Source organism: Plasmodium malariae, assembly GCF_900090045.1.
Source record: "Plasmodium malariae genome assembly, contig: PmUG01_00_42, whole genome shotgun sequence".
Taxonomy (NCBI): Eukaryota; Apicomplexa; class Aconoidasida; order Haemosporida; family Plasmodiidae; genus Plasmodium; species Plasmodium malariae.
Window position 1 is genome coordinate 51,769 of NW_021638316.1, and position 12,932 is coordinate 64,700.

The following is a 12,932-nucleotide window of genomic DNA, read 5'->3' on the forward strand; positions in this document are numbered from 1 at the left end:
ATTTTGTATCATTATGAAATTTAATTTCATGTCTTTCATTTTACTCTACAGTCTTCCTGGTATTTGTTTTTTCTTAACATTTTTAACACTTCTATATTGCATATAAGTTTACATAGTTATATCTAATCTAATTATTTAAAAAAAAAAAAAAGTTTTGAAGTATAATGTTTTTCTTTTTCTATGTTCCAAATGAATTAATTTATCGCAAGCAAACTTGCAAATGTAATTTACTTGTGTATATTATTTATTGTTACACGTGTATATTTACTTAGATACTATCTTAACTATCGTGGAAATTATGAACATATGCATCAACATATAAGAACAGTTCATGTGTATGTACTCTCATTTACTTATATAAAATATTTTCTTTTATTCTGTCACGAATTAATAACTTTTTTTTTTTCGCTTATATTTTTACTCCTTATGTTTTTGTATTTTTTATATTCTTTTGTTTTTCTTTCTCCATTTATATGATGAATGTATTAGTTAAACTCCAAATAATGATCATTAATAGAGGTAATCAAAAGTACATTATCAATTTTTACGTAATATAAAATGGACTTCTGTTAAACAAATTTATTATCTAACTTATTTTTTTGAACAGCTCGCTATTCAGGTTACTTATATATTTATTTTTATCCCATATCTTTATTAACATCCATAAGAGTAGTAACTGTTTCAACGAAATTCATGCATTATTGTTATTCTCCTTTGTCATTTTTCTGAATTTTATTATACGTTCCATTCTTTTTTATGCAGATGAACTTATTCTAAATTGTTCAAATCTATAGCGGATGAACATAAGTTTGTAATGCCAGTAATACCATGTAAATAAATTTCCAATACGCAAAAATTTGTATACATATATATATATATTCACATGTTTTCTCCTTTGTGACTTTCCAATATAAATGATCTAACGAATATAAAGAAATATGTTATAGAAAAACATATATTTATGCGTGTGTGTAGTATGCATAGATAAGTATATAAACATTAATAATACTATCCTATTAACGTCAATAGGTATGAACTCAATTTTGCCCTCAAATTTTTTCAGTTATTGACATAAAATTGTACTCCTATGATAAATTTCATATTCTATTTATTTTGATTTAAGTGGATTAAATGAGCATTAGTGCCTTTATAAAAGTATTCTTCATATGCGTTCCTTTATTCGTGTCACATATAATGGGTACAGTAACATAAAAAAAATTTACATATATTGAACCTCAGTCATAATATGAAATTTCTGTAATGATTTCATAAGGTGAAATAGATAAATCAAGCTGTAAAAAATGTATCTTATTTGTTTCATTAATTATTATTATTTTTATGTATCCTGTGTTTATGCAGGAAAACATGCTTGTACAAATTCTGTTAAAAATATATGTAAATAGCTCAATGTAATTTTTCAAGTTAAAAAATAAATATTCGTTTTTTGGAATATATGAAGATATATGTACTGAAATATGTAAATGGATACATTACATTATGTAAGTATACACATGTACACATACACACGAGCCTATACGCATTTACATACATACATACATTTCATATGAACATGTACATATACACATATGTATGCACACATGTATGTACACAGTATATTAGCATTGTTCACACATATAAATTCTTTGAAGACAATTGTATTCAACTCTTATATCTCTAATTTCAAAGAAATTATATAATTAGTGGCTTATTTTTTCGATTTTTCATACATGAAGAGGAAAGAAAAAATAAATTAAAAAAATGGTGTAAACAGATACATAACCATATATTTCAATCACTTTTCATTAAAACATTTATATGAATATTCATCTTCCTTTATAGAAAAACATTTTTGTAATTACAATCTGAATATAAAAAAAGGTGAAAAAAAAATTTATGTTTAAATTTCTAATTGTACATAAGCATTTGCATCAATTTTAATCACATATTATGTTAATTTACGTTTTTTTATTTGCCTGGAATCACATTTTCATAGCCTTATAAGATAATGTTTATCTTCTCCATTCTCTCCTTTTTCAGCATATCATTCTTTCTACAAGAATATGTCGTCTTCAAAAAGATACAAGTAACCTAACAAAAGAAATAGCATTGTTCGCGAACATAATACTGAGAATTTTTACATATACTTATTATTAATGCACGCAGTTCTCTTATTTCATATTTATTAATGTTTCTTCATATATACTACTTTAAAACTCATGTACACAATGAAGATTGATAATCTAAGTAACGAAAATAAAATAATTTTTGCACTTTTAATTAAGCATATCACAACAATAATTATGTCGTTCTAGTGTTGTGTGCTGAATTCAGTGCCTTGTTCACAACTGTCAAATTCAAATTTTGCCTTTTGTTATTTCTAAAAACATATACACTAATACCTTTAAAATTTAATAAGTTCCTTTTTTTTCATTTTAATTTTACAAAAACTAATTATAAAAAAGTAAAGAAGAAAAATGAGGTAAAATAGAGAATTAAAAAGATTAGATAAATAGGAGATGTACATAAGAGAACTAAAAAACTTTTAGAAAACATATGTACACATGTAATGCATAATTTTCACACTTATATACATGCAAATAATTAAAAACAATTAAAAATGATGTTATACAAAAATTAAAAATATGCAAAAAATTCAGAAAAATTTTTTTTTTTATTTTTTGGGTGAATAATTTAACTTTTTTACGGTTTTAATGTTAAGCCTGCTCAAAATATTTAATTAACTTTTTCTTTGGTAGCTACTAGTAAAGAATAATTGTGTTGACATGTATTTATCTTCATGTATACTATAAAAACACAAATAAATGTAAAGCTAATACTATTAAGTGATAAGAATAAATATGTGAAAGCGACTTTTTTTAATTGTACAAAAATTTTATTATCATAATTTCTTTTTTGTTTATGTAGTTTTTCTTATAAAAATTGTTTATATACCTTTTACACAATAATATATTTGTAATGTTTTTCTTTGTGTTTAACTATAGTAGTGTTCTTAATACCAATGGATCGAATATTGCTGCTATATATAATATATTAATTTGCATTATTATTATTAATAAATATTCACATACAACTGAAAAGTATAGGATAAGGTAATTTTAATATAAGTTTATTTCAAAAATATGATATAAATAATTGCCTATAAATTCTAAAATAAATAAAAAATGAAATATGATTACTTTTTGAATATTTAAAGTGTACAGCGATATATACTAATTAATATAAAGATAATAATATGATGTGTCTATTAATAGTCATAGAATTATAACTAAAAATTTATCTATTTTAGTATTTTTATATATGTAGATATTAAATAATATCACCTAATTAAATTTATTATTTTTCTATTTTTATATCTAATTTCGTTTCTATTTCCTAGTAATCTAATTAAATAAAAATACAATTTTATTCATCTTCTTCACTAAAAAAAAAACATTATCATAATATAATTAACTTACATACATATGTATTTTATGTACATAGAAGAAAATATTTTAGTAAAATACAGAAATATTTGATATTAACATATAAACATATATATATATTCTATTAAAATTCTTATAGTCATTGTTTGCATTTTCTCCAATTTCTACGTATACCTTTACAAGTAATAATATATGTAGATGTTTTTTAACTAAAGAATACTTTTTATAGTTTATTCAATAATAATAATTAAGAAATTTATTAGTATTACATTATTATATACATTTAGACATATAAAAAATCAAATTTAATAAAAGAATATTATTTTCATATTTTTATATTGAGAAATTTATTTATTAAACTTATTTAATAACATCTTGTAAGAAAATAGAGTAACTTTTTCAGTATATATTATTATAAATTATCTGACATAAATATGATATATATTTACAAACTACCTATAAAAATATTTTCTTTTCAACTTCATTTTAATTAAAAAATTATAAATTTTAATTTGAAGAAATTATTAATAGTTAATGTAAAGTACATATATTTTTTTGCATCGCTAAAATAATATTAGCTCATTAATATATTTACATATATAAAAAATACGTTATACATATAAAAGAATACGTGCCTGTATTATATAATAGCGGAAATTATTTATTTATTTTGTCTATATCTACAGTTAATTTTGCTTTTTACGGACATAATCAAATTTTTAAAAATTATAATATTATGAAAAGATATAAAAAAAAATTTATATATATAATTTATTAATATATGACTATATATAATTCATCAAATCAATTTTTTAGTTATATAAAAAATAAAAATATATATGGAGATTATCTATTAATTGTTAATAATATACATGTACATATGTGTAATACCTTTATTCAAATATTGAATAAACACCTCAAATTAGTACAATAATATAATAATTAATGTTTGTAACTGTTCATTCAGTTGTAGAAATATAAAAAAATATATATGTTTGTACACGACTGTAAATATTTAAAATTTAATAAAAATATACTTTAATCATATGTTCATAACTTCAAATCTATATCATAAGAAGTAAAATAAATATATACTAAAAAGCTATTTATAACAATTATGTTATGTTAAATACATCCCATGCGCTTATTTTACAGAATAAATATTAGCTCTCTCTGAGGTTATAGAAATATAAATATATAAAAGAAACGACATATATTTACTTTTTTTTATGTAAAAAACAAGATAAATTTATTGCTGATATAAAGGTTATGATAATTTTTCTTAATAATACGAAAAAATAATGGTTTTAAATTAGAACAAGACAAAAAAGGAAAAACGACAATTTTTAGATAAAACAGAAATTAAGATGATTCCACAGAATTATATTGATTGCGCTGTTATATATTTACTTTAATCCCCATGTATAGTATATATATTTATTTTTAGCGACAATCTATTTGAATACATATATATAGACACGAACTCAAAAATGTTAGTCAATCTCAGGCAATATTTTAAGGTGAAAATTGAAAAATATAAGAAATTCAAATTTAAAAAAAAATAAGACCATTTGTTAGACAGCTGTACATAAAAAAGGCGACTTATTTGTATATACATTTATAAAATACAAGTAATTATGGAGGAGATTAATAAAATTTAACTAAAGGTATTACAGATGTTAATTCATATTAAAGATTTCTTTATGGAATGAAATATATTGCTTATTATTATTTTTATCTTTTCCTTAATTTAATTTTTTTATATTTTTTAACTTTTCTATGGTAATAAATAATCCATGATATAAATGTGACACCTAGTATAATGAACGGTACGAAATAGAATATATATCCAAATAACTGTCCTAATATGCATTGTTTACTGATCTTAACACTAGTTCCTGTTGCTTCTTCGCACAACTTACATAGAGTAGAAGATGTATCCTTTGTTGTACCATAGTGCTGCCAAAACCCTGATGTATTATCTCTCAACCATTCTAATACTTTTGATAACCATCCATCCTTATCATTAGTCAACTCTTTTAAATGAGACCCTAGTCCTAAAAAACTTCCTTCCCATGAAACTTTAGTGTTAAAACCTAATGAGAAATCTACTATAAATACTGTAAATAAACTCAAGAATAATAATACAGGTATAGCTAGTCGTAAACCATATTTTTTACTGATTATTTTTTTGTACGTTTTATTAGTAATTGTCCTATTTTTTTTAAGAAAATTCTGGTAATCAAGTTCTTTGAAAATTTTTTTTTCCATATGGGAATATTTTTTTGTTTCGAATATACAAGATTTATTTTTCATATCTTTTTTATCGACACCCATATTCCTTGAAAAACATCTACTTGATAATTCCTTCTTTCCTGTCTCCCACTTTTCATTATTAGATATATCTTTTTTTTTATTTAATTTATTATATGGTACATCTTCGTTTAACCCCGTAATAATTGAATTCTTATCATGTTTATATTTTGTTAGTAATCGATAATTTCTTTTATCTATTTTTCTATGAAACATGCAGTTCACGTCCATAGGGTTGTTAAACATTATCTAAAAAAAAAAGTTCAATATTTATTATTTAAACAAATAAAAAATATTATACTAAATAATAGTATAAATAAAAATTAAACACAAAAAATATAAATAATAAAAATATCCTTAAATAATAGTATCATACCATATCACTGTTATGATGACATATCCAAGTTAAAAGAACAAAGACGCAAATTTTAAAAAATATGATTGACTTAAGGTTTTGTTCCATGATATACATTTTTAGAATTGTAATATATATCGTGATGACTAAATATACAGTAATATAGTATACTTCTAATTATAAATTATGCTACATTTATTTCTCTAATATTTTATATATATATTTTCATAAAAATCTAATAAAATATATATAACTACAATATATTTTAAAACGGACATAAAAAAATAAAACATAAAATATATATTAAAAAATTATTATCTTAATTATATATTCAAATAATTAATTTTAATAAAAATAAACAAATTTGAATTTATTCAAGAATATTTTAATATATAATTTAATTATATAATATAAGAAATTAATTGAATTGTTGTTTTACTAATCCTTAAAAAATATATTAAAAAAAATATAACTTTTCTCAATATTTTTAAATAATTAATTTATCTAGTATATAGAATATATAGAATATAAAATGTATAGAATATAGATAAAATATTTTCGTATATATTGACATGATATTATCTAATTATGATGTTACTTTTCTATTAATAATTATAATATTATTTACATTATATTTTGTAAAAACGGTTTATTGTTGTTCAATATTATTAGTGGCTTTAATAATATAAAAATTGTAATGTTGTACGAAGAAAAAATATTTTATAAAACTTTCATTCATTAAAGGATTACATTTCAATTAAAATATCAAATTTATAACTTACAACCAAATGTATGAAAAAAATACATATTTTAATGCTGATTAAATTATATATTTTTATATAATGATTTTTAAAAATTATGTTTTTTAATTAAGTATATTTTATATCAGAATTTGTAAATGAAATATTTTTTAATTCTTCTAATTAATTTTTTCTTTATTTTTTTTATTAATTAAATATATATATTCTGAAAAAATATTCATATTATATGATAGTAAAATACGAAAAAAAGTAGTGATTCTTTCATTAAATGCAATTTTATCATAATAGTTTTGTTTCACTAACTTGTTTTCGTTTATTGTTTCTTTAATAAAAAAATTTATATTTTTTCTTATTCATTTATTATATTATAAATATTTATGTAATTTATAAAGAATTCAAATGAATTAGCAATTACTAAAGTAGGATAATAATATAGTAAATTTATATAACTATTCATCTACACTCTTAGAATTGTAATTTTGAGTATCTATAATATTCAAAATACATACATTCTGTAAATCAAAATAATACTATCGTACTTTAACTATTTAATAAAAAGAACCTGAAACCTAATACCTAATATATAACGATATTTTTTATTTCTTATAATATATTAACTTAATTTTTAATGATATTATGCACTTTATTTAATAAAATATTAAAACTAATATGTGTTTCAGTATTTCAAAAAAATAAGTTGATAAACAGAAAAATAAAAAATAAAAAACTACTCCAAAAAAAAAGAAATTATTTTAAAAAATGATATTTTAGATTAATTAATTAGAAAAATAAAAATAAAAAAAAAAACTAAAGGCTACGTATACATGAAAATAAAACAATTAATTTTTAAATATATATATTTTTAGTACTATTTTTTTTAATATATAATTACCAAAATATTTCCAAGAAAAAATTATTTGGCAAAAATATATGTTCACGTATTTTATTAAGCTACTTTTTTATGAATAACACATTATGATTACTTTTATTTTTAAATATATTCTTATTCTATTCATTCTATTAATATTCCACTAGATTACTTATGCTAATGTAGAAGCTTGCTGTCACATTTCTTACTTCATTTATATTATAAATATTTAATTATAACTTAATGAATAACAAATAAAATTAAAGAAAAGTAAAAACGACTTATAAATAAATATTTTTGGATTGTACAAAATTATTTTATTATTACATTTTTATTTTTAAATATATAGTTATAATGTACAAAATAGTTTTTACATCTTATAATAAAGAGCTATTTTTTTTTTTTTTTTTATGTTAATCTATTCAACCTATAGGAATATTTCTCCATTAATTTCACTCTACAGTTGTTTCCACAGGGCATGTTCATATATAATTATTAATACACAATTAAAAAATATTGAATGACATATTTTAAAAGGAAAATATTCTGAAAATTTTTTTTAAATTAGAAAAGTTAAAATAGAAAAAAGATGTTTATTGAAATATTTAAAATTTTTTAACATTGTGAATATCTATGGATTAATGTTGACAAATATGTATCTAATAGTACAACGTATTCTAATTATGTAGAGAATTGGAACATATTATTTCATAATTTATTTTTCTAATACATAAAATGTATTTTATAAAATATGGCAACTACTTTTCTTTTTTACATTCCTTTTTTTTCTACATGTTAGAAATTTACCCAAATAGAATTAATATTTCATTCGATAAAAAAATATATAAAATATAAGAAATTAAATGTATACATATATATATTTTTTAATAATTTTTTTTTATCACTAAGTTTTCTTATATCACTTTCTATTGCATGCTATTATATATTACAGTATAATTCAATTATTGCATCATAATAACTGTAGCATTTTTATTTTGTAATTAAATGTATATTTTTATTTGCATGAATTATAAAGATAAATAATAGCAAGAAAATCATTATTATTATGCTAACTCTTAACATTATAACAACATAACTCTATTGATTTAATAATCTTAAATTTTCACCATGTTTTTACAAAATGGAATTTATATGAAAAAATTTTTTAATTTTATTTTTATTATTTTACAAGAATATTATATAATGTCTTAATTGTATGCATTTTTTTATTATATTATTCTCTTTCTTTATACATAAATTGGCTATATAGATTATACGATTTTTTCTGAACAGGCGATAACATGTTTGAGATTATAAAATTAAATGAGAAATACTTTAAAAATATATATATTGAGAGAGTAGAATATAACATAACAAGCTTTTACTATTAACAAAAACGTGAAACAGATATAAAAATGCATATTAATTTAAGTTAAAAAAGTTCATGTTCAATTTAAATTTGTACTATATATATATATATATAACTATAAACTGATTTTTAAACTTCTTTATTTTACGTACTACAGATCCCACAAATGCATCATTTTCCATCATTTATACAAAAAAAACTCATTAATTGCCATCAACTTAAATTACAAATAAAGTTGTTATATTAATATTTATTGCTAGAGAAATCATACAAGGTGTTATCGTGCTTATACAATTTTATTCAAATGGAATAAAAGAACGCTAATTATGAAGATTAAATATTAAGTTATGATTTTATAAAATATTCTGAAAAAGTAAAGTGTATAATTTTAAAAATATTTAAAATAAAACATCGATATATAAATCTAAACATAAAATTATATATTAAAAATGGTAAAATAATTATTAAATCATGAAGCCAAAACTATTCTAATTTATAATGTCCAAATACGATGGAAATATTTTATTCTAAGTGATCTAACATTCATTTTAAAATATGGAACCATGAATTAAAATAAAATTAACAAAAAGTATTTTAATTATTAAAAAGATTTAAAATACAAATTTGTCATTCGATGATAGAAATCTCTAATATTTCTCCATAATAAAAAAAAATAAATAAATCATAATGAAATTGCTTAATCAGTGCAATTGAAGAAAATTCATTTTCCATATATCCTCTTTTGTTAAAAACAAAATCATTATCTCATAAAACAAAAAAATACTTGTGTAATTTTATTTATTGAATATTTTTTGATTTATTGTTTATAAAAATATTTCTTAGATATATTAAATGATAATCATGGATAATTTAAAATTTATAGCAATAACTTAAATAAAACGAATTTAAATCACATGAAGGAGATGTTGTGAGAAGGATAAATATATAATATTTAAAATAATAAAAAAAATTAAACAAAAAACTATGAATGTCTGAATTAATATAATTCTTTATTTTAATCTTATTATTATTTAAAAAAATGAATAAAATATAAATCTTTTTCATATAGAAACTTTCATTATGATATATATCTAAGGAATTTGCACAAAACCCAATTAATTGTAAGATTAAGCACGCTAATAAAATGATAAATGATTTAACTTTTCATATAACTATTTATAGTTGGTAATTTATTAAGCACTTATAAATAATCCATAATTATAAAGGAATATTTACTTATTATAAATTTATAAATTAACATTTTTACAACAAAAAAAAAACTTGAATCTTCTTCAAAAGATTTTTATAATAAGTATGTTCTACATTATATATCCCATAAAACCTATTTTATAAATAAGTATTAAGTCTTATATTTTAGTAAAAAATATACCTATATCAATATACAAATATATATTCAACTCCTTTCAAAGGATAGAGAACAAAACTTATATATTTCTAATTTTAAATAAATAATACACTTTCGAAAAAACATAAGCAAATGATAATATTAAACTAGAACAAAATATAAAATAAAAAGCAAAACGTTTTTCCACGAATATAAATTATCTTAATTTTAAAAAATTATACCAATTGTTCTTTTATATATTAATTTTAACGCTCAAACATATATACTTCATAGAAGTCAATTTTAATACATAAATATATATAATGGCTAAATATATTGAAGCTAGAATAATAATTTAAATTACAAATACCCAAATATTAAGACATTGTAATTCACAAAAAAAAAAAAACTATTTTTTTACTGTTGAACCTCAAAGACATAACATATATGAGGTTGAATTTATAAAATCCTAGAAATTATTTTATGTGTTTTAAGTATATAACTAAAAGTATTACAGTTTTTGCTTCATATTAAATACTCCTTTACGGAAAGATATAAATATCCTATTATTCATTTTTCTCCATTATTAACTTAATTTTTTTATATTTTTCATTATTACTTAAGATCTTATAAAACGCTATTATAATCATAACAGATAAAATAACCATAAGTACGATAAAAAGTATTATATAAATGTATGGTTTCTTCTCCACATCTAGCCATTCAGTAATGTTTTTCAAAAAATTCAATGAATGTTCAACATTAATCTTATCCCATGCATTTATCAAAGGTTTAAATACTGTTAATGCCGGTATAATTATTCCTAACAAGAAAAAAAGAAAAAATAGAGAAAATCCAAATCTGTAATTTCTAAATTGTAATTTTTTTAAGGACATATCACAAATTCTCCTGTTTTTTTCGAAAAAATCATCATAATCTTTTTTTTTGATCCATTTTTTTTCAAAATGGAAATGTTTTCCATCAAACATTGCATTATTATAATCTATTATTTCTGTATAGTATTGTGCCCTATTTAATAAACGTTCATTTGACTTTTTCCTTTTAACCGTGGTCCTTTTTTCGTTACAATATATATTGTTTTTTTCATTTACTCTATTATTCATTAATACTTCTTTTAAATATATATTATTTGTATCTTTATTTTGTTTATGTTTTGCTAATGATCGATAATTTTTTGTAACTAAGTGTCTACCACGATGGAAATTCTCATTCATAGATTTACTAAATATACTCTAAATAAAAAAAGTAAATATATATTATTAAATAAAAATATAATATAATGACAAAAGAATTTCATTAAAAAAAGTAAAACAATACAAATATAAATATTATAGATATACTTAAATAATATAATCACACCAGATCATTGCTAACAAGGCTTATCCAAATTAAAAGGAGAAAAGTAATAATTTTAATAATAAAAAGTAATATTATTTTTTGTTCCATGTTATAAACTATTAATATTATCATATATACAAGGAAAAATTTTATACTAATAAATTTCTAATGATAAAAGATACTATATTTATTTAATATAATATTTTTATTATTACTTACTAAATACAAATAAAATGTATAGAAGTATTTTGTATTTTACCAGTTATACAATGTAAAATTATTTTCATTAAAATAATATAATTTTAACCGCCTCATAATTATTTATAATATATAATATATTTTCATAAGATAGTTCTATAATTAAATGATTCTTTTATTAATAATTTTCAAAATAAATTAAAAAACAAATAAGTCATTTCCATTTATATATATATGTTGAGCATATCTACTATCCAGAATATAGAGAAAATATATATTATATATTTCCCTGTATATTAATATAATAATTATTGATATTAATAATTCTATCCTATTAATAATTTTAGTTTTATAAATATTATATTCTTGAAAAACTAATTATATTTAGTAAAATATTAATTATTATAATATAATAACGTTAATAACAAAAAAATACATATTATATTATGTTAATTATAACAAATACCCTAATTCGTCTTTAAATATATACTATATTTTATTGAATGTAATTATATGAAGAAGGAAAATTTGAATGGAATAACATAATATACAAATAAAAGCGCAATCTAAGAGCAAATAAAAACTAAATTTTTATTTTCGTAGCGTAATATTTCAGAATTGTATATTTTAAGTTATATTTATCCTATTATTTCTAAATTATAAATCCAAAAATTTATCTACTCAAATTTTTAATTTTCTTTTTAATTAATTATATATATTTAGAGTTAATATTATTATATTAAGGAAACAGAAAAAAAGTTTAAAAGTCATAATGTCACAGAAATATTATATAAAATTTTATATATTTATAAATATATCAAATGAAATAAATTCATATATAATATAAAGTATACAATGTGTACATAAAAAATTAGAAAGAATATCAAAATAATCTACTATAATACATAATTAGGTAATTTT

General features: G+C 19.2%; 2 protein-coding genes across 2 annotated transcripts; both read right to left on the bottom strand.

The window, feature by feature from the left end:
* Positions 1–5,177: 5,177 nt before the first annotated feature.
* Positions 5,178–6,219, bottom strand: PmUG01_00071700 (fam-l protein; the record flags this gene model as incomplete). Its single annotated transcript, XM_029006121.1, has 2 exons — positions 5,178–6,005; positions 6,133–6,219. The coding sequence occupies 2 exons, from the start codon at positions 6,217–6,219 to the stop codon at positions 5,178–5,180; spliced, it is 915 nt and encodes a 304-aa protein (XP_028859219.1).
* A 4,801-nt stretch (positions 6,220–11,020) lies between these two features.
* On the bottom strand, positions 11,021–11,945 carry PmUG01_00071800 (fam-m protein; the record flags this gene model as incomplete). Its single annotated transcript, XM_029006133.1, has 2 exons — positions 11,021–11,707; positions 11,835–11,945. The coding sequence occupies 2 exons, from the start codon at positions 11,943–11,945 to the stop codon at positions 11,021–11,023; spliced, it is 798 nt and encodes a 265-aa protein (XP_028859220.1).
* Between the last annotated feature and the right edge of the window lie 987 nt (positions 11,946–12,932).